Genomic DNA, 22,154 nt, shown 5'->3' with positions numbered 1-22,154 from the left:
TGTAAAATGGAGGTAACACTTTATCATTCCTGCCTCCCTGGGTATAGCAGACCCCTTAATGAGAGAAAGAGATGAAGCACTTTGGAAAAGAACAGAGTTCTCAGCCGAGGTGACCACGTGTCATTATTATGAAGACGTTTGTAATTATTATCATCCTGCCTCTTCCCTACCTCCTTTTGCCACCCCACTGGGTCTGGGGAAACCCTAGGCTCACATTTAGCTTCTCAAACATTTATAAAAAATGAGTCCCACCCCTGCTGCTGCCAGCACTGTGCAGAATGCTTTCTATTAAAAATTAAAAACCACTTGTCGAGTCTCTGGGAACGCTCAGATTACATAGGAAAAAAGCCCCCTCTCAACATCCACCCCTGCTGCCCTCCTCCCAACTCCCTCTTCGATCATCACTTAGAATGCCAGCTGGCTGGGCTGGCCTCGACCCTGCTTCCAGCCTCCCAGCCAGGGCAGCCTAATGCAGATGAATGGCACACAGGAGATGCAGGAAAGTGGCTGCATGGGAGGAGGCAGGTCCAGAGACAAGTGACAGAGAAGGCGGCACAGAGAGAGGGGTCAAGAAAGCGGGTAAGAGAGAGAAAGAAGGGTCAGAGGGACAGAATTTCGTGGGGCAGAGACAGAGAGAAAGCAGTAGAAACAGAGAGGTTAAGTAGGAAACCAGAGGAATCTAGAAACAGAGACAGAGCAAATAGAACAGAGACAGAGGTACACATGGAGCAGGAAGAGGGGGCAGAGCAGGAGGAGGAACTAGGAGAGGAAGGTGAAGTTTGGCCTGGTGGGGTGAGGGGCCTCCTGCATTGCACCTTCCTCCAGAGTCTCCAGGGAACCTGAAACACCCTCCCCTCCTCACCTTTTCTTTCCTTTCGGATCCTGGCCATGGACTTGCCCATCCAGGCAACCCCTGACTGTGTGTGTGTGGATCTGCTATGTCCTCCTGAGAGAGAGCACTCTCTTATATCCCAAATAGACCCACAAGCTCCTCTGTCCTCTCAACATTTACCAGGCCCTCTGTTATGCAGTCTAGTGACTTTGTTTGTTTCGGACTGCAACATTTGAAGTATCTGTGATAGCATCCTTCTACTCATGGCAGAAAGCAAACATTTTTGCTTATGATTCAATTCCATTCATTCTCTCAACATCTACAGAGCACCTACTATGTGCTAGACCCTCGAGGGCAGGATGGTAGCTTTATCATCTTTGCACCCTAATGCCATGTGGCCACAGGGCCTGGCATACAGAGAGTGCTCATATTTGTTGAATGATTTGTTGATGGAAAAGACAAAAAGAGACAGGGATATATTCCTCCCCGTCCAGATTACCCGGGCCATGGGGCCAACTCCTGAGGGCCAGGGCCTCGGCTCCTGTCTGCTGCTTCTCCCCACCAGAAGCCTCCTGTCCCGTTCCCCCCAGCATGGGTGGTAAGAGCCAGTGCCGTTGCTAGGCAAGGAGATATTGCATGTATAGATCTTCCTGGACTTTAATTAAAAACATCTTTAGAAGTTGTCTCTGCAGAGACCAGCGATTGATTCCTGGCTTGGGCCTGCGGGCTGCTGAGCTACACTCTCTCCAGCTACAGACGGGACAATCGGAGGCTCCCAGCCTGCTGCTGCCCTCTCCAAATGATATCCTTGGGGAACACACTCCTTCCTGCCTTCCTCCTTTCCTCTCTGTTCCCCCAAGCACTGAATTTAAGAATCAGATAGTGTGCTCTCCCAGTTTTACTTTCCTTCCCCTCTTGAGCCTCAGTTTCCACAGCTGTAAAATGGGGATGTCAGTACTTAACCCAAGAGAGTCCCCAGGAGGCTGAAATGAGATTAGGGATGTGAAAGTGATTTTCAAGCTGAGAAGTTTTGTGCAAGAAATGGTTGTGACTCTTTCCTCAAAGAAAGCTATGGATGCCGAGCCAAGGAACTCAGGTTCTGGTTTCCGCTTCTGGGTCTAGTTCTGGCTTTAGCTCTTACTGTGGAACCTCAGAAAAATCATTTTGCATTTATTTCTTCATCAGTAACATGAAGACACTAATACTGATCCTGCTTATTCCCCAGGATTGTGAGAATAAAGCGAAATAGCTCTGTGAAAGCAGTGCTTGCTGATAGCTATTATTTAGTGACTATCCCAAGAAGTGCAGGCTGTACTACCAAGACAGTCTTTTCCCACCTATTAAGGATGCTGCTCACAGAGGAATTGAAATACGTGGAAAAGTGCCCATTTCCACATTCTGTTGAGCCTCAATCCCATGGTCTGGCAATGTCAATTCTATGGCACGTGAGCTATGACATTCTCCTTCCTTTGCCCATGGCAGACATCACTAATCCATCATGGCATTTTTTCTGCCAAGGCTGAATGAGATCTTAGACTCCTTCTCAATACAGCCCGACAGTCACTACCAATTGATCTGAGTTAGCACAAGAGACAAAACTGATTTGCTACCACTTTGAGGTCAGGGGTGGTGTCTTGCTCATCTGGGATCTCTACATACCCAGCAAAGTGCTATGTACATAGTAGGCCTAATATGTGTTTATTGAATTAAAAGCAACTACTTCTCTGTCCTCTGTGGGGTTATATATAAAGTAGGTGCTAATAAATGTTTGCTAAGTTGGGTGACTCATCTTTGCAAGCCCTACAGAGCCAAGTACATTGGAGGCCTTGTATATAAGGGGTGCTAAGAAACATTTGTGGATTTAATTCAATTACTTATCTTTACATCCCCTGCAGTGCCCAGAATAAAGTAGTGGTTAATAAATGCACATTGGATTGAATTTCTCATTTCTGTCTTTGGTATCTTCAGTAGTGCCAGGCATAGTGTCTTGCACAAGTTTGGCATGAATAAGTAGGAGGAGTTGAGCTGGGTGTGGGAGACCTGTGAAATCCTCTTGCCATCCCATGGTCAGGTTGTGACAGCCTAGGGAAGGGGTGTGGCTCCCTGACATTGAAAGAATGTCTAGTCCAATTCTTCTCTATCAAAACTTACTCCCTGTTGACGTATTCAGCATCAAGCTGTAAATTCCCTCTCTCTGCTGCTGACTTCCAAAGTTGTATCTTTAGCCTCATCTCTCTCCTGATGTCCAGACTCATAGATCCAACTGTCCCCTTGATATATGAACTTGGATGTTCAGTAGACACCTCAATCTTAACTTGCCCAAGAATTAATTCTTAATTTGTTCTGCAAACTTGCTCTTCCTGGAGCAGTCCCCATCTCAGCCACAGTAGCTCCATCCGTTCACTTGCTCAGGCCCAAACCTTCAGCATCATCCTTGTCTCCTCTGCCTCTTACTCCCCACATCCAATCCCTCACAAACCCTGTTGGCTCTACCTTCAATGTACATCCAGAATTCCATCTTGTCTCACCATCCACACTGGTCCAAGTCACCATCACCTCTTGCTGCACTATTACAATTGCTTCCTCCTTGGCCTCCCTACTCCCAACCTTGCCTCCTACAGTCTATTTTCAACATGGCGGCTAACAAGTCATTCTTTTAAAATATAAGCTGGATTAGATTACACCTCTGCTCTCCATCTCACTCAGAGTACAACCAAAAACCTTTCAATGGCTACCAAGCCCTGTGTGATCCATTGTCTGAGGTATTCAGACTCCAGATATTCTCCCACTCACTCACTTCTCTTCAGCCACAGACCTCCCTGCTATTCCTCAAACATGACAAACATGCTATGCCTCAGGACCCTTGCATTTGCTGTTCTCTCTGCCCAGAACATTCTTCTTGTAGCTTAGTGGTTGTCCAGGTATGGTCTCCATGCCAGCAGCATTGAGGAGTTTGTTAGAAATGCAGACATTTCTAACAGCCCAGACCTCCTGAGCCAGAAACGCTGGGGGGACAAGGGCAGCAATTTGTGTTTTAACAAGCCCTCCAGGTAATGTGGATGCACAAAAAAGTTTGAAAACCACTGTTTCACAGAGCTCCTTGTTCCCTTCCTTCAGATCTTTATTCAGATGTCCTCCTCCAGAAAGACAGGCCTTCCCTGACCCCCTCTATCTAAAATAACACTCCCCGCAAATTGCTCCTAACTCCTTTATTCTGCATAGCACTCACACCATCAGGCATATTAATATTCATTTTATATATATTAATATATATATCTATATATGTATCTATATATATGTATATATAGATTATATATATGTATATATATATTTTTATATATGTATATATATAGAGAGAGAGTCTTGCATTGTCACTCAGGCTGGAGTGCAGTGGCATGATCTCTGCTCATGGCAATATCTGCCTCCCCAGTTCAAGCAATTCATCTGCCTCAGCCTCCCGAGTAGCTAGGACTACAGGTGTATGCCACCATACCTGGCTAATTTTTTTTGTATTTTAGTAGAGATGGGGTTTCACCATGTTGCCCAGCTGGTCTCGAACTCCTGAGCTCAGGCAATTCGCCTGCCTTGGCCTCCCAAAGTGCGAGGACTACAGGCGTGGGCCACTGCACCTGGCCTATTTTATATTTTTAATTATTAATTTGCATATTATACATTTGCTTATCTCTGTCCTGACTCTCCCTGCTATAGTATGTAGGTTTCCTAAGAACCCCCAATGCCTGGAACAGTGCCTGGCACATAGCAGGCACTCAATAAACATCTGATGCTTGAATGAATCCTCTCAATGCTCAGAAGGGAACTTGGGGTCCAGAGGGGGCAGGAAGTCGATCAAGGTCATGCAGGGAACTAGGCGTCCTGACTGTCAACTCAGGACCCATTTGGCTGCATCAGGCTTAACATGACTGGTGTGCCCCTGCTCAGAAGCGTGGCTCATTGGAGGCCCCCCGGCACACTTCCCTTCCCTTTTAAGCTGTGAGTGGTTTAATTTGCAAGCGCTGCTGCCTTTCATGTCCCAAGCTGCGTCCCTGCTCCCTCTGATCTCCGAAGCTGCCCAGACCCTGGTGCTGCTTGTCGGCCCCGCCCTCCGCAGCTGGATCAGGAGGCTCAGTAATTGTGACTGATTTTCAAAGCTGCCTGGAGTCTCTGCAAGCACCCTGATGTCAGATTTGCTTCCCCTTCAAATAGTTGCTCAAATGAAATAAACTAATTTAATTTCTGCTTCTCCCTTCCCTCTCCTGGGTTCCCAGCTGGTCCAAATTGAGTTCCCCCACCTCCCGACATTTTTCCTGAGTGGACTGTGAGAGTCAGTGGGCTGGGAGAGGTAGTCAAGACAGAGCTGGGTCTCCATAGGCCAGTGCTCATAAACTGGGGGCTGCCTCTGCCTCCTACTCTCTGCATGACCTTGGATGAGTCCTTGCCCTTCTCTTGGTCTCAGTTTCCCCACCTGTGAAACAAGGACCCTTGCCATTCCAACAACCTGGGAGCCACGCCCAGCAACTTGCTCTGTCACTGACTTGCTATGTGACTGTAGGTGCTTTCTTCTCTCTAAGCCTCAGTGTTCCCATCTGTTCAATGGGGATGCTGCCATTAGTCCTGCCACCTCTCAGAGTCGCAGTGAGAGTGAAGTGGTCATGGAGGAGCCACCATGGTGGAGATGAGGCTGCTCTTCCCCCAGCACCTCCCCATCCTCAGCCCTTCTCCACAGTGCAGCAGTGGGAATTTTCCAAAATGCAAGTCTTCCCACGTCACTCCCTCAGTTAGGCCTTTCCCAGGCTACCTGCTTTCCTCTAGTCCTTCAGATGGGGCTCCTGCTTCCTTCTCTAGCATCAGCTCTCCCCACCTTTCTGGACTTTTTAATGCAGAAATGTGCAGGTCAGTTTTAAGTGAAGGGGGACAGGGCTGTGAGTTTAAGTCAGTAGGTGGGGGCTGCCAGACCTAGAAAGTCAGGGACTTGCTGTGTGACCTTGGACATGTCACTGTCTCTCTGAGCCCCAGTTTCCCCATTAGCAAAATTATATGCTAAGTTCTTGCCAGCCTCTGAAATTCCATATGTCTTTGCCATTGATAATATCCAAATTTATCTCTCCAGCCCAGACCTCCTCTGAACCTGGATATTCAACTGTCTCGTTCAAGATCTCCACTCAGCAGCCTAATACGTTTTTCTAACTTAACAAACTTCACACCAAACTCCTAATTTCCTCTCATCCCCCAAATCTGTTCCTTCAATCTCAGTAAATGGAAATCCATCTATTTAATTGCTCAGGTTACAATCCTAAGAGTCATCCTTGAGTTTTCTTTCTTTCACACTCCACATCCAATCCATTAGCAAGTGCTTTCAGCTCTACTTTCAGGATATATCCAAAAGGCGACCTCTTTTCAACACCTCCACTGGTACCATCTTGTTCCAAGCCACCATCACTTCCTGTTCACAGGCCACCTGCTTCTGCTCTTGCCCTCTTTTCTGCCCATCTATTCTTCATGAAAGAGCCATGGGGTCCTGATCATGTCATTTTTCTGAGCAAGACCTTCCATTGACTTCTCAGCTTGTTCAGCATAAAAGGCAACGCCCTGGCTATGGTCTACATGGCTGCATGATCTGGTCACCTTGTTTCTTCCTGGCAGAATTCAACCCCAGGGCCTTTGCATGTGCCATTCCCTCTGCCTGGAGTGCTCTTCCCCAGGGCCCATGCTCTCACTTCCTCCAGGTCTTCAGAGAAGCCTTACTGGACCAATGATCTAGTTGTTCACTTGCTTATTGTCTGTCTTCCTTAGGAAGAATGGGCCTTCCATGATAGTAGGGAATCTTCTGCCTTTTCACTGCCATGTTCCCAGGGCATAGCATGTAGTAGGTACTCAATAAATATTTGTTGAATGAATGAATATACTCATATAGACACAGCATGTCACATGCACACACAGGCCTTAAAGTGCTTCTTGGCTAGGTGTGTGTGTGTGCACATCTGCATATATATGTGGAACACACATGTACATCAGGCATGCATGCATGCCTGTGTGTGTACACCAGTCTGCACTCACATCCACAGCCCCACTGTTCCCTATTTCCCCCTCATCCCTTGCCCACCATTCTCTCTGGTTCGCCTCCTCCTCTTCCCCTACTGGCTGCTTGCTCATCCCAGCAAGCTGCCAGATTTGGCCCAACTTGGGGAAGCTGGGCTTCCTCTCCCAGGAGCTCAAGTACTCCTGGCCTCTGACATGCAGCCATAGAGCTGGAAGGTCCAGAGAGGCACAGCATCCAACCTTTGGCCACAGCGAGTCAGCAATGGAGTGTGGCTTAGGACCTAAGGCAGCTGCTTCTTGTCTAGCCTGGCTTGCAGGTAACTTCGAGTAACATGGTAGGAAGGAGATGGCGGCTACTGGCTTGTGCCCCTCACCCCATGAGTCCAGTTTCTACCAGAGCCCCTGAGCTAAGTGGGGCCTTGATGGTCAGATACGGTCTGGGGGTTTCATGGTGGGAGAAGGCAGAGTCGTGCAGCTTTAGCCTCAGTGTCCTGCTGCTGTGTGCATGGCACTTTCTGAGTATGGTTGTGTCTGATGTCTACACAGAGATGTATATTTCTGTGTGTGTGCACTTCACTTTCTATGGGCATAATCATGTGTGCAGTGCTCCTGGGTGTGTGCAGTCATACCCAGGTAAGTGCAACTGAATCTGTGTCTGGGGGCTTAGCCATCTCTGTGTGAGGCTCTGTCCCTAGCTGGCTGGATCTTGGTGAGCTGTGGCTTCCTCTGGGCTGTAGACAGAGCTGCCTGTCTCATTCATCTGCCTGTGCCCGTGCCTGTCTGCGGCTGCACACCAGGGGAGCTGGACCCCAGGATGCTCATGTCTGCTTGTGGCTTTTGCCTCTGTCTCTGTACATGGCTGAGTCTGTGCAGAAGCGCTATCTGCAGAAGGGCCCGTTTCCTGCCTGGGGTTGTGCGTGGCTAGGTCAGGGTGTGCAGTCGTGGGTCTGAGTGTGTGGTTGGGCCCTGTTTCAGCTGTGTCCCAATCTAGCTGTTCCTAGTGGTGGGTGTGCCTCAAGATAGGACTGTCTGTGTTGAGGTTGTTGCCAAGAGCTGTGCTATGTCTATGTGCAGTTGAACTTTTGTGAAGGGCTCTGTCAAGGCGTCCAGCTGTGCCTGTGCGTGTGACTCTGTCCAGCTGTGCCTGTGCGTGTGACTCTGTGCAGCTGTGCCTGTGCGTGTGACTCTGTGCAGCTGTGCCTGTGTGGGGGACTGGATCTATGAATGGGGTTGTGTACCAGTGTAGTGGTGAGTTGTATGAGGGGCTGGGCTTGTGCATGTGGCATGTCCAGATCTGCGGCTGTGTCTACATATGTGACTGGGTGTGGCTGTATGGGCATGTCCAAGGGCATCACTGTGTCCACATGCAGGTCCACGTTCATGGGGGGCTGTGTCCACGGATGTGGCTGAGGTCATGTGTGTGGTTTTGTCCAGGACTATGCTTGACCTCAGGGGGCACCTGAGCTCACATCTGTACCCTGTACCCGGGGTCAGTAGGCTCTGTCTTTTCTGTCCCTCCCCAGAGGATCAGCTACTCCCCTTGCCAGCAGGCTCCACTTGGGGATCACCTTGATCCCATCCCCCACCCCCAGGGCCCGCAGCCCACCTGTGGGTGACAGCTCGGCCACGCTGCCAATATAGGGGCCGTGCAGGAAGCGGGGCTCACTGTCGTTGATGTCCTGCACCTTGATGATGAACTCCGACTCGGGCTCCAGTAGGCGGTTGGTGGCACGATCCCGAGCCTGGGCCCGCAGCGTGTAGAAGGTTTTCTGCTCGCGGTCCAGGCGCTCCATGGCATGAATGTCGCCTGTCAGCTCGTCGATCAGGAAGATGGTCCCAGCACCCTCGCCTGAGATGGTGTACTTGATGGCCCCGTCACCCTCGTCTGAGTCGGAGTGGATCTGGGGAGGCAGAGAGGAAGGCAAGGTGGAGGCTGAGGAGGAAGCTCCTCTTGGCCTCACTGTCTCATGCCATTGGCTGCCTATTCCTAAGCCCATCTCTTCTCCAACACATACACTTCTTTAGTGAGGACACTGAGGCCCAGCAGCCATGCTCACTTCCATCCCTTGCCTGGAGTGTTTCCTCAGCCCGCTGGGGCCCTCCCTGCCCCTGGACTCTGCTTTCCCCTCTGCATTCAGAGCTATTGGCCTCAGAGGCAGATCTGAACACGGCCTCCCTGCTTACAAACCTCCAGTGGCTTCCCACTGCCTTCACAAAGAAGTCCAGCACCACCTCCACACCTCTCTCCCCTTTAGCACGCACAGCTCTGAGGCTTCTGCCTTGGGCCCTGTCCTTGTTTCTTTGCCCGTGGAAACTCTACTCACCCTGCAAAGTGCAACAAAAATGACACCTCTTTCAGAAAGCTTTTCTGGATCCTCAGTCTCCCCCTGCCCCCAGGATCTCTCAGTACATCAAGCCATCATGATCATGTTCAGCCTTGTAGGATGGCTGTAGCCAGCACTTCTCAAACTCTAGTATGCATGCAGTTCACCTCGGGATCTTGTTAAAATGCAGATTCTGACTCAGTAGGTCTGGGGCCAGGCCTCAGACTTTGCATTTCTAACAAACTTCCAGGCTGCTGGTCCATGACCTCACTGTGAATTACAGGTCCACTGCTCCCTAGACTCTGCACCCCAGGAGATTGGGGTGGCATCTTCCTCATCTTGGTATATGGAGAACCAGGTTCAAGACATGGCACGTGACAGGGAGTGAAGGGAGACAGGAGGAAGGGATGTTAATTGAAAGAGCACCTTCTATGTGCTAGGCACTGGCTAAGCAATTTATGTATTTTTCTAGTTCAAGATGCTTTTTTTAAAAACCTGCTAGAGTAGGTTTTGCTATCTTTATTTTACAGATTTTTTTTCCCACTTCCTGACGAAGATTGGAGAGGTGGGATGGGTTCTTCAAGGTCAGGCCACTGGAAGAGCTGGTCTGACTCCACACTGGGCTTTCCTGCTCCATCTAAAGCCTCCGGAGAGGAGCCCAGGGGAAGGCAGAGACAGTGCAGCCTGGCCCAGCCTTGGCTCTGACATCGCCTCCCTGTGTGTCCTCACCCATCACTTTGCCTCTCTGGCCCTCAGTTGCTTCATCTGTAACATGGGAATCATATTAGCATTTTCCTCCCAGAGGTACTGAGGGGTTTGCTGAGTTGAGAATCCACACAAGGCCCTTAGCAGGTGTCACCAAGTGACATTTACAATTTTTAGCAGCCAGCATGGTGGGGACACTGCCCAGGCAGTGGTACTGCAGCAGGATCCCTGCTGGGCCAGGCAGGAACCCTTTGGTTGCTGGATCACAGAGAGGCCCAGGGGGCTGAGAGAGTTGGGGCGAGGGAGAGGAGAGGGACTATTTACTGCAAGTATGGAGGTTTTTCATGATTTTAACAACCAGTACAACTATACCAGTTTGTACTAGCTGGAAATAAGCCCTGTCTGAGACATAATAAGTGCCCAATAAATGGTAGCTATCGTTATTATTATATTATTACTAAATGTTAGCTATATATAAACAGGATTTAATCTAGGCACTATTAGTCTCCAGATTCCAGGCTGTTTTCACTGCCCTGAGATCCCGTGGGTGAAGAACCAGCAAGAAATCTGTTTTCTTGCAATCAGAAACACCTAAGTCCTTATCTTCCAATGCCCAAATCTCCCAGGCAGCTTCGAGCAGAGGAAAATCCATTGCGATGAAGCTAATGGCTTTGGGCAGGTCCCTGCTCCTCTCTAAGCTTCCATGGATATGGAGTGTGGACAACAGATTCTCAAAAGTTCCTTTCAGGCTGGGCTGCTGGGGACCCCAGCCCACTCAGCAGGAGAACAGGTGCCCATGAAGTCATCACGAAGGGGGACGAAAGCCCATCCCCTGCCACGCAGGAGGAGCCGGGGTATAAATTCTGCTGGTAGAACTTTGTGTCTGAAAGGTGGATTATAGAAGTGCCATTTGGAAGATTGAATGGCCCATAAACATTTTCATATTTCATTAGCCGATTAATGGGCATCTCTCTCTTTTTGGCGAGTCTGCTGATTCTCAGCAGAAATTGCGGGGACTAAATGGAGGCGTCTGGTGGAACCTTTCCGGGTCCCCGTCCTGTTATAGATTGCCCCAATTAATGCCCGTCCTGGGCTCCACTAAGAAGCCTTCTTCCTGTCCAGTCACTGTTAATAGATTTCTCATAAGTGGCTGGATTGTAAAAACCTCATAACTCAGTTTAATGCCCCCAATAAAATTATTTCAGGACATCGGCCCTGAATCATTGGCAGTGCTGAGGATGAGGAGACCTGTCTCTCCTGTTTGCTGTTTATACATTTTTTCAACCATTGCCCCAGGGGAGATGGGATGAGAGGGGGTGATTCTGCTCCCTTTTGGGGGCCTCTACCCGCTTCCTAGTCTGATCTGTTGTCTGCTTATTTCATCAGCAAACACTTCAGAGCAGTGTGGTAGAATAGACGCCATTCAAAGAGATGCTAAACAGCTATAATCTTACTAGTCTTCATCATTGCCCTGTGAAACATTATCATTCCCATTTCTCAGGTTAGAAAACTGAGGCACAGAGAGGGGAAGTCGTGTGCTGTGTCACATGGCTAAGTGTGGGAAGCACGCTCCTGACTCTACCACTGACTAATGTTGGGACCATGGGTTTGTCAATTTTACCTCTCTGAGCCCCTGTGTTTCCACCTGAGAAATCAGACCAAGCCCTACTTGGCACAGGTGTGGGGAGGATTAGATGTGAGCATATTTACATTGACTCTGTTAATGGTTGTTTCCTTCCCTTTCCATCTCCTGGGTCCCCATGATGTCCCTGCAGCCCTTGACATTTTTACTCAGACCCCAGGCAGGGCTCACTTATGAGTGAGGAATGGAGAGGAGGGAGTAGAACCTAGTGGTGATGTCATCGTCTGTGGAATATGACACAGAGCTCATGCTGGGGCCTACTGGCTGCTCTCTGGGGACTGCAGAGTCAGACAGAGGCAATTGGCCTGGGAGGCAGCTAAGATCTGGGAGTTACGAATTCAGGCCCAGCTGGGGCTGCCTGCCCTGCCTGCCTGGGTCCTGGCTCCAGAGTGAAGAGGGAGTGCCTCTGGCACTGCCCTAAGAAGATATTTCTCAGGACTCTCAGCTGCAAGTGGAGGCTGGAAGATGGTGCTCTCATTTATTGAGAACCTACCTATGTGTCAGACATGTGTTGCAGGCCATCTGCAGAAATTGAACTTGACTTCGCGGGGTTTGTAAACATATCCCTATTTTCCAGGTGAAGAGACTGAGATGGCCCCTGGTCTGTTTGACTCCAAAGCCCAGTTTGGTTTCTCTGCAGTCTCTGGGAATCTGGCTAGTCTGCTTACAATGCCTATAGCAGAGGGTGAGGGAGAAAAGGGGAAGGAGTGGGCTACCGGGTGGCCACTGGGTTGCACAGCTGGGGCAGCGGCCTTGACACCAGTCTTTTGCCCTGTGCCTGGCAGGCCACAGTCATCGGTGGCCTCTTCTCTCTAAGCCTCCATTTTACCATTTGGGAAAGAACCTCAAACCACAAATCAGGAAAGATTATGTGCTTTGGAGTCAGAAGCAGCTCTGTACCAGCTTCAGCTTTGCCAGCATCCTGTGCACGACCCTGGGCCAGTGGCTACCCTTCTCTGAGCCTCAGTTTTCTCATCTGTAAATGGGACTGATATTGCTTCACCATACATATTCTGAAGATTCGTAAGATAATATATGGAAGCTCCTTGCACTTAATAGGTGCTCAATGTAAATTAGTTCCCTCTCCTTTTCCTGTCCTGGTCTCAGGAGGGGTTGAAGGGTCAGCTAATTCATCCCCTATCTCCTGATACAAGAACCACACAGACTCAAATCCTAACCCACTGGAGATCCAGGGGCCATGATCCAATCAATGCCTTCTTGTCTTTCAAACTCAGCTTGTTTCCTCCTCCAGGCAGCCCTCTCAGATGCCCTCTCATTTGGTTGAAGAGACCTCACCTGCTCCATTCCTGCCCCGTACACATGCCCCTCTACTCCACACCCTCTTGTAACTTCTAGTGTTGCACATCTGTGTCCCCAGCTGTCATGGGCCTCAAGGTATGGACTAAGGTTTGTCTCTGTCAGAATTCTCTGTGCCTGGCACACACTAGGTACCCTGACAAGGCCTGCAGAGAAAATACAGGGTGTGGGAAAGTGGAATGCGTGTGTGTGTGTGTGTGTGTGTGTGAGTGAATGTGAGTGTGAGCTTGCAAGCTCCTTGAGGGCCAAGCACCTGGCTGTTTATTCCATCTCCCCAGCACCCAGCACGGGGACAGCACCAAACATATTGAATAAATGAATAATAAAATATATAACAGTCATCAGACTCCCCCAGTTGTCTTCTGGGATTTCTGGAGGATTCAGCCACTCTTAAATCCCAGGTATGGATGGACAGTCGCTGGGAACCTAAAACACTCCAGGCACAGTTCTAGACCTTTTACTGCTATCTCATTGATGTCTCATCTTGTGCATCAGAGCTTACTCTCTCCCCGTGGTGTAGATGGGCAAACTGAGGCCCAGAGAGAGTCTAAACCCCACCTAAAGTCACACAGGTAATGAGAGACGGCCCCAAAGCCTGACACCACATTCAGAGTTCTTTCTACCACATCAAGTGTGGCCAGCCCTGGAGGAAGAATCCCCCTGAAGCCCCATCCCTTGATCATAAACAACACAAAAAACACGAGACTGACGGTTTCTCATCCCAGGGGGCTGAAAAATGGGATTTATGAAGCCATTAATTACTTCCTCCTAATTAAATCAAAATTAAACGCGAGCAGAGGTACGTTTTCCTTATTAAAGACAATTAAACGGACAGTGCGGCTACACAAATAAAATGAGTCCAGGATTTAAACGGAAAGCAAATCAAATAGAAAGCCTCCCCGGAATGAGGGGTCTGTTCATGACGGTGCTACTCGTAAACCAGGAGTTCATCAATTTTCTTTAAATATTAGCAACTTAATTAAATCTGCTCTCCTCCCCACTTTAATCCTGCCATATATCTAAAATAGATCTCACCGCCTACAGGAGTTGGTCATAAGTGCTGACCCCATAATTCTATCTTTTTTAAAAAAAATTAAAAATCCTACAAAATCCACATCCAGCTGACAGAAGCCTCCGGGGAAATTACAGTTCGGAAAAGGGATTAGTCAGAGTACCCAGATTTTATGGAAATGCTGGGAGGTTGCTTTGAGGGTGGGTGTCGTGAGAAGGTTCGGGAGAGGTGGGCCAGGGTTGCCAATGGGGGCAGGGCCGCGGAAGGAGTTGTTTGTGTGGGGCCTTGGCGACAACCACGGGGCCCAGCGGTTCCTGTGGGTGCTGACAGGAGCCTGGCGGTGAGTGATGGAGGAGGCGGTTGTAAAATAGGTTACCGTCGGGCGCCCGGGGTTCACTCTGCGGATGGTGCTGTTGCTAAGCTACCTTTAGAATTCGACAAGGACGGATGCTCCGAGCGGTTCCCTGGGGTGGGGGGAACCAGGAAGCAGTGAATTAACTGAAACCGTGGTGAAGTCCTTTCTTCCTGAAGAGTGAGAGAGCGTGGTATGAGAGTGTGTGTTTGCATTCATGTGTGCCCACACAAGCACTCGTACAAACGAGGGACTCAGTTGGAAAGGGGACAGGTGGCTTTTAAAAGCCCAAGCTCATATTCCTAGCGTGTGGGGGGGGTGGGCTAATGACAACCTTCCCCCCACTTAGTGGTAAGAAACTGTAATGTTAGGTTGCCAAAAAGACTTTTTGGGATTTGGGGCGGGAGTTCATAGTTAGATGGTACACTCAAGATGGTGGAACTATCCATAATAGTGAGACTTACAAGGTAAGACTTAACAATAATAAAAGTGAATACTTACTGAGCACGTGCCAGGACCCAGAAAGTATTCTAGGTTCTTGACAAATGCTAACTCACTGACTCCCCAGTGCCAGCCTTTGAGCTGGGTCCTAGTAATAGCCTCACTTAACAGATAAGGAAACTGAGGCACAGAGAGGGTGAAAACAGTCGGCTGTCTGTATCCGTGGGTTCTGCATCAGTGAATGCAGCCGACCAAGGATCGAAAACATTCAGAAACAAAATTGGGTCTGTACTGAATATGTACAGATGTTTTTCTTGTCATTCTCTAAACAATATAGTATAACAACTATACTATACTTGCATAGTATTTATACTGTATTAGGTATTATCAATACTCTAGAGATGATTTAAAGCATATAGGAGGATGTACATAGGTTCTATGCAAACGCTATGCTATTTTATATTGGGTTTTGGTATCCATGGGAGGTCCTGGAACCAATCCCCCATCGAGAGATACTGAGGGACAACTGTAATGTGCCCAAAGTCAGGAAGATCATAAGCAGCCGAGCTGGGATTTGAGCCCACGGAGTACAGCTCCAGGTGGCCTTTAACCACACACAATGCCACTTCTCATAAGAAAGTGTACATTGGGCAAATATTTGCTAAGAGATGGAAACTTCTTCTCCCTCCCTGGATGGAGTGTTTTTCTGGAGGTGGCCCTGAGAGTAAGAGAGCAGGGCAGGGGCTCTGGGTGAAGGTGATAGAGGAGGAGGGTGACAAGTCACAACAGCAGTGGCAATGTGGAGAGAGGTTGCTGGGGGAAACAGAAAGGGCCCTGGGCCCAGCACAGTGCTTGGCTCCTGGCAGCTGCTTAATATGAGGCTCTTGAAGTGAGCACGGAGATTGTGTTAGGACACCTGGTTTCTTGGGTTGGTTCTGCAACTATGTTGCTGTGTAGCCTTGGCACGATCTTCTCTGCCTCTGGGCCTCAGCTTCCCCTCCTTCTAATGAAGGGAGCTACAGGGCCCTCCCCTGCTTATAGACTGTGGTTCCACGAGATGGGGGTGGGGTCAGCTCACGCTGTTTAGGTGATAAAGGCTAGGTGGGGGCAGATGAAAGCGTGAGTCAGCAGCCGGTTTTCTCATCTTTTCAGGATGTGGGTGGCTGGCGAGGCTTTTGCAGAGCCCCAGCTGCTGGGCGGACAGCAGGGCTGAAGTGCCTGAGATGACCACCTTCCCTGACATTTAGGCAGATGCATCAGTCCTTCCCTGTCTCCAGGGTTTTCCTGGACTAAAGGCCTTTTCCCAGGTCTGGGAGTCTCTGAGGGGTCTGGAAAATCAGGCTGGGATTGACCTCTTCTCTCTCTTTTTTGGGGGCTTAAAAACTTCAACTCAGGGGGCCAGGTGCAGTGGCTCACGTCTGTAATCCCAGCACTTTGGGAGGCCGAGGCAGGTGGATCACTTGAGGTCAGGAGTTCAAAGCCAGACTGGCCAACATGATGAAACCTCATCTCTACTAAAAATACAAAAATTAGCTGGGCATGGTATAATCCCAGCTACTTGGGAAGCTGAGGCAGGAGAATCGCTTGAACCTGGCCACGGAGGTTGCTGTGAACTGAGATCGTGTCACTGCACTCCAGCCTGGGCAACAGAGCAAGACTCTGTCTCAAAAAACAAAAACAAAACCAACAACAACAACAAACACTTTAACTCACACAGGTTCAACTCTTGGCCATGCCACTCGCCCACTCTATGACTTTGCCCTCTGTTACTTTGGTTTCTTTATCTACAAAAGGGAATGATGATTTCTACCTTGCAGTTTAAGGGTTGAGTACTTTATATGGGAATAATAAAAAACAGCAACAACAAACAAACAAGCCACAGGCTGAACACTTTATGGGCTCTGCTTTCTTCTTTAATCTTCAACAACCTTAGGAAGCCGACTCTCTGAGCCCCTGTTTTTACAGATGAAGAGACCGAGTGTTGGGGCGGTAAAGTAACTTGTTCAAGGTCACACAGTGAAGGGATTGGCAGAACCAGGCCTCAAACTCAGGTATGTCTGCCTCCAAAGCCTTCATTCTTAGCTATTTCACCACTGGCTACTACCTATCATATAGCAGGCTTGATCACTCCATCCCCAGCCCTCGCCCCATTCTACCAGCGCCACCATCTCCCACACCTGTCTCAGAGTCAGGAGTCCTAGGCCGTGCCACTAGGTTGCTGGATGATCTTGAGCAAGGCCTTGAACCTATCTGAGCTCTGTCTGTCAAATCCTTGCTCAGCTTAATTGTGGGAATCATTCATTCACTCACTCATTCATTCAGCCACATGTATGGAGGGGAAAGTAGCTTTGGGCCAGGGATTACTGTGTCTAGACCAGAGAAAATCTGAGCTTCCTGCAAGGCAAACCCAAAGGTTTACATCTAGACTTTCCCTCTCTCCTTGTCAAGGATCCTGATCTCTGAGCCTCAGAACTGCCTCCCCGTCCCCGGACTCATTTAAGCACACAGGAAGCTCTGGAGTTTTCTTTCCCCACCCACATTGCTGACCAAGACTTCCTGGAAAGCTAATTGGCCTTAACAAAAGCCAGATACTGTCCTGGGGCACCACTCCACTTTCATGCCCTACAATCACCCTCCACTTCAACACCTCAACTGCTGACAAGGCTCTGAGCAAACCAGTACTTCCAGATGTCCAAGTCTTTGATTAGATTACGTCCTCTTTCCTACCAGCCAGATGAACTCCTACACGTATGTCAAAACCCAGTTCAGGTGTTTTCTCCTCCATGAAGCCAGACAAAATACACTACTTAATGATTGCCTACTCAGTGCCTGGTGCTGACTCATGAAGCTTTTTATGCACCAGGGTGCCTCTGCCACTCTGGGGATCCTCAAAGTGGCAGAGGCTGGATCTCACTCACCTTTTCTCCCAGCATCACACATGGGCCCCACAAGGGGCTCAGGAATTGAATGGATGAATAAAAGTCCTTCTCAGCTCCTTATACGCCTATGGCACAGATCTTCAGCCAGATTTACCAGCATTTACTCAGAGAGTTTGAGAAAATAGTTTCATTCATTCATTCATTCATTCCCTTAATAAACCGTTTGCAAGCAATGTCTGTGCTAGGCACTGGGGATTTCACGGCGAGCCAAACATGGTCTGATAGGAAAGACACACATTAATTGCACAATCAAACAAACACATGCATAATTAAAGTGTTATGAAGGAGAGATGCTGGGACCTCAGGGGGGATGTGACAGCAGATCTGTCCTAGCCTGGTGTGAGCAAGAAGGGTTTCTCTGAGAAAGTGGCACTGGAGCTGTAGTGTGAGTGTAAAGTCATCAGTGGAAGGAGCAGGAAAGAACAGTTCAGCGGGAGAAACAACTTAGGCAAAGGGGCAGTGGCAGGAGTGTGCATGGGGCATTGACTGACTTTCAGAAGAGCAACAGAAGGGCAGTGAGGCTGAAACTCAGAGTGTGGCAGGAGATGAGGCTGGAGGAGGAGCCAGATCTTTGTAGTCAATGGATAGAATTTGGGCTAGACCCCAAGTGCATAGGGAGCTGCTGAAGAATTTTAAGCAGAGTGGAGGGGCTACAGTATGTGTGTGAGATGATCAGATTTGCAAAGTCGTTCCTAAATCCCACATGCATCTAGCTACAGCATGGGCTGGGATTGCCTGCTGGGCTCTCTCTAAGTTGCAAAAGGGAGGGGAAGGAGAGGAGGGCATGGGGTGGAGTGGGAGCGGGGCTGTGGATCCCCTTATCAGTCCTTGGTCAGGGAGCAAAGGAGGCACATGAAACGTGGATTTAAAAGGGCAGGTGAACAAGGGTTTCTTGTATCTACCAGTGGGTGTCCCCAGGGTCCTGGGATCTGGAGTTGGAGTGGGGCCCCAGTTTACCTTGCCCACATACAGGGGCTCCGTGCCCGTGTACTCCTCCACCACGAAGAACTGGTTCCACACCCAGCCGCGTTTGACGCGGCCAGCTCCCAGCGCGCCGTCCTGCCGAGCTCCGGGCGCCGACGGCGAGGGCGTGCCCGCTGCCCACAGGCGCACCAGCAGCGTCGGCGGCGGCGGCAGCAGCAGCAGCAGCAGCAGCAGCAGCAGCAGCGCGGGGGACAGCGCGACTCCCGCCCGGAGCCCCCTACCTTCGGGCCTCGGCCTCATGCTTGGCCTGCGCGGGGCCGGGGCCCAGGAGCATGGACGGGAGGCACCAGGGCGCCGCTGCTTGGTCGCACAACGATGCGGCGCCGTGTCACATGGTGGCCTCAGCGCGGCCGCCGGGATGTCGCCCCCGACGGGGCACCCGGACGGGCCCGCGGCCCTGAACGCCGCCCAGCCGCGGGGGTACCCGGCTGGAGGGGGAGGGGGCGCGGCCGCATCCGGGGCATGGACAGCCCCCGGGGTGCCTGCCCGCGCCCCCCTCGCCGCGTGGCGTGCGGATCACCAGGCAGCACCTGGACAGCTCCAGAGTCGGGGAAGCACCATGGTTCCTGCGTAGAGAGGATGCAGAATGGGGCTGGCAGATCCTGCCAGGACTAGGGGTCTTCCCCTTCCATCAGGAGCCTGCAAGGGAAACAAGAAAACATTAGAGGGGCTTCTGTGTAGGGGGAGGGCAAGTCGAGTCTCTTTCCTCTTGTAGATACTAATTAAACACCTACTGTGTGCCTGGTACTGTGCAGGGTGGGACAGGCATCATAGCAACTCACAGTGGTCCCCTCTTCTTGGAGCCCGTAGTCTAGTAGGCGCCCTCTCCCGCACACCGCAGCCTCTCCCTTCACCTGGCATCATATGCCCCTGCTCTCCCAATCTCCTGCGCCTTTCTCACAGCCCCTGCCCAGCTCAGCCCTCATGCCCACACAAGCAGGGACCCTAGTAGGCGGCGCCCCTGACCTGGCTGACAATCTCTCCAGCCCTGCCCAGCCCCCAGAAATCCCCCACCCCAGGTGCTTCTAGAAGGCATCTTCAAGAGCCCCCAAGACCCAGGCCTCCTCGGTGCACAGAAGTCCAGCACCCAGCCCACCACCAAAATATGCCTGCCTTCCTATCCATCGCAGCACAGACAGGTCATTCCATCTGAAACAGGCACCAAGGGAAGGCCCTCTGATGTGCTCCTACCCCCACACCAGCTTCTAGGGATAGAGCACCTGAATCCCAGAGGGCCTGGCTTGGAGACACCCCCAGTGACTGCGGGCAGGGTCACAACCCCTCTGAGCTTGCCTCTGGTGCCTCCACATTCCCCCAGAAAACATTTCTTTCCCAGAGTCCGAGAGACACCTTTCCTCCCCACTCCTGGACCAGCCTGCCATCCCCAGATCCATCCATCTCTCTTCCCCTCTCTCTATCAGATCCTGCTTTCAGCAGGAAAGGATCTGAGGGACTAACGCCTACTCAAGCCACAAGATGAATAATGGCTTAATGTGGGTGTTTACAGGGGACAGTGATGCTGCTTAATGGAGGAATTTCAGGCACAGAGAGGAGTGCGTGGAGGTGAGGGGCTAAATCCCCACTTCTCCTTCTCCTGAGCCCAGTTCAGCTCAGTTCAACAGCTCAGTTTCACCAAGCTTCAACTTTGTGCTAGGTTTGGCCAGTTGCCAGGGGCAAGGTAAATAAGCTCACAGTTTAGTGGGGTGGAAGGTGAAACCCTTCTTATAACAACCTAAATGCTAGGTGGCATATGATCAGGGCTATAAAAGTGTCTGTGTGTGGACAACCTGAGACCTGTGGAGCTCAGGGAAGGGACTGAGTGCGGGTGTTTGGAAAGGGAAGGTAGGCGGGAGACAACCAGGGTTACTTCTTGGAGGAGGCAGCATCTGAGCAGATGGGAAGAAAGGGATGGGCATTTCAGGCAGAGGAGTGTGCATGGTGGCTGAGTGGTCTGGCCAGTTAGGGGAGTTAGATTGTGAACAGGGGTGTGTGTTTGGGCAGATGGTGTGTGTGGGTCGGGGTGGGGGGCTGACCCGGCCCTAGCCAGATCTTCCTGAGAACAAAGGAAGTGGCCTGACTCTAGGGAGGAAGAAATGCAGACCGCCTTCTTCAACCCAGCATCACAGTTGGCAATGCCCATCCCTTTAACCGACGGGAATCACAACTCTGAAAGTTGTCTTATGCCTATTTTGCAGATGCCTAATTCCCCAGTGCTTTTTTTTCTAGAATCTGCTCCAGAAAATCTTTATGGAAGGAGTTTCAGGGTGGGGGGTTATCGCTGGAAGGTGAGGGTGATGGTGAGGGGGTTAAGCTGTAGTTCTGGGCAATGAGAGTGAGAAAATGTCCACATTCCATAGGAAGGGATGGAGGGAGGGGTCTGGAACACGCTGTTCCCTCTTTCCCTATAGGTCCAAGACTGAACTCATGGGGTCAGGAGGACCCATGATCCTGCTGTGAACATACCCTGCCTGGGTATAGAACGACTTCTATGGGCCTGGGCACGAGGCTCCCCAACCCTGGCAGCCCTGCTCCGCAAGTCCTGCTCTGTGCTGCTGCCTCCAGGGATCCGGCTTTGATTCCCTGCATTATGACCTGGGCTGGTTGTAATGAGGCTGGAGTTATGGGTGAGGAGGAGGTGCCACTCCAAAGCCTTCATTTCCTGGAGCGTATGGCTTCCCTGTGTGCACCATGGGAACTGTTCCCCCAACTCCAACAAGCAGCTCCAGGGCCCATCACAGCCCTGCAGGGATACAGAGGAGGGGAGAGGCTGAAGGGAGAGAGAATTTGGAGGGAGGCTGCTGTCACTTCTGGAGAGGGCTGTGGAGGTCGATGGAGCGGCATGTCAAGGGGAGATCTGTCAGTGTTTGCAGGCACCAAGCTGTTGCTCTCCTTCCCTCCTTTCCTTTATTTCTTTGTTTCTAACACCTTTTACAAGGATGGGGGGCACTGAGATCCATTCATTCAGTCACCAAACATGAGGGTCTGCTACAAGCAGGGAGACAGAACAGCGTTTTATCCTTTCACTCATTCATTTATTGAACATACGTTAACAATCGCTTTCTGTTTAAGACAGCAAGATGCAATCAGTTATTCAGTGATCTATCAGCAAAGAGATGCATTTCTTCTGGTTATTCCTTCACTCTTTCCACAAATGTTTACCAGCACCTCTTTTATGCTAGTCCATGTGCTGGGCACTGGGGACATAGCGATAAAAAAATGAAGTACTGGCCGAGTGAGGTGGCTTGCGCCTGTAATCCCAGCATTTTGGGAGGCCGAGGCAGGTGGATCACTTTAGGTCAGGAGTTCGAGACCAGCCAGGTCAAAATGATGAAACCCCATCTCTACTAAAAATACAAAAATTAGCCAGGCGTGGTCGTGGGTGCCTGTAATCCCAGCTACTCGGGAGGCTCAGACAGGAAAATCGCTTGAACCTGGGAGATGGAGGTTGTAGTGAGCAAAGACCACGCCACTGCCCTCCAGCCTGGGTGACAAAGTGAAACTCCATCTCCAAAAAAAAAAAAAAAATTGAAGTCCTGGCCCTCGTGGAACTGACCTTCTGGTGGGGGACAC

General features: G+C 50.4%; 1 protein-coding gene across 1 annotated transcript in view; it reads right to left on the bottom strand.

The window, feature by feature from the left end:
• The window catches only part of CDH22 (cadherin 22), a 134,650-nt gene that overhangs the window by 58,543 nt on the left and 53,953 nt on the right, over nt 1-22,154 (bottom strand). The window contains exons 2-3 of the mRNA XM_030825605.1: nt 18,558-19,223; nt 8,475-8,769 (exon numbers count right to left, since the gene is read on the bottom strand). Coding sequence (XP_030681465.1) covers nt 8,475-8,769; nt 18,558-18,824 — 562 coding nt within the window. The 5' untranslated portion in view covers nt 18,825-19,223. The remainder of the gene's footprint in view (nt 1-8,474; nt 8,770-18,557; nt 19,224-22,154) is intronic.

Source organism: Nomascus leucogenys, chromosome 13, assembly GCF_006542625.1.
Source record: "Nomascus leucogenys isolate Asia chromosome 13, Asia_NLE_v1, whole genome shotgun sequence".
Taxonomy (NCBI): domain Eukaryota; kingdom Metazoa; phylum Chordata; class Mammalia; order Primates; family Hylobatidae; genus Nomascus; species Nomascus leucogenys.
This window is presented reverse-complemented; position numbering and strand designations above follow the sequence as displayed.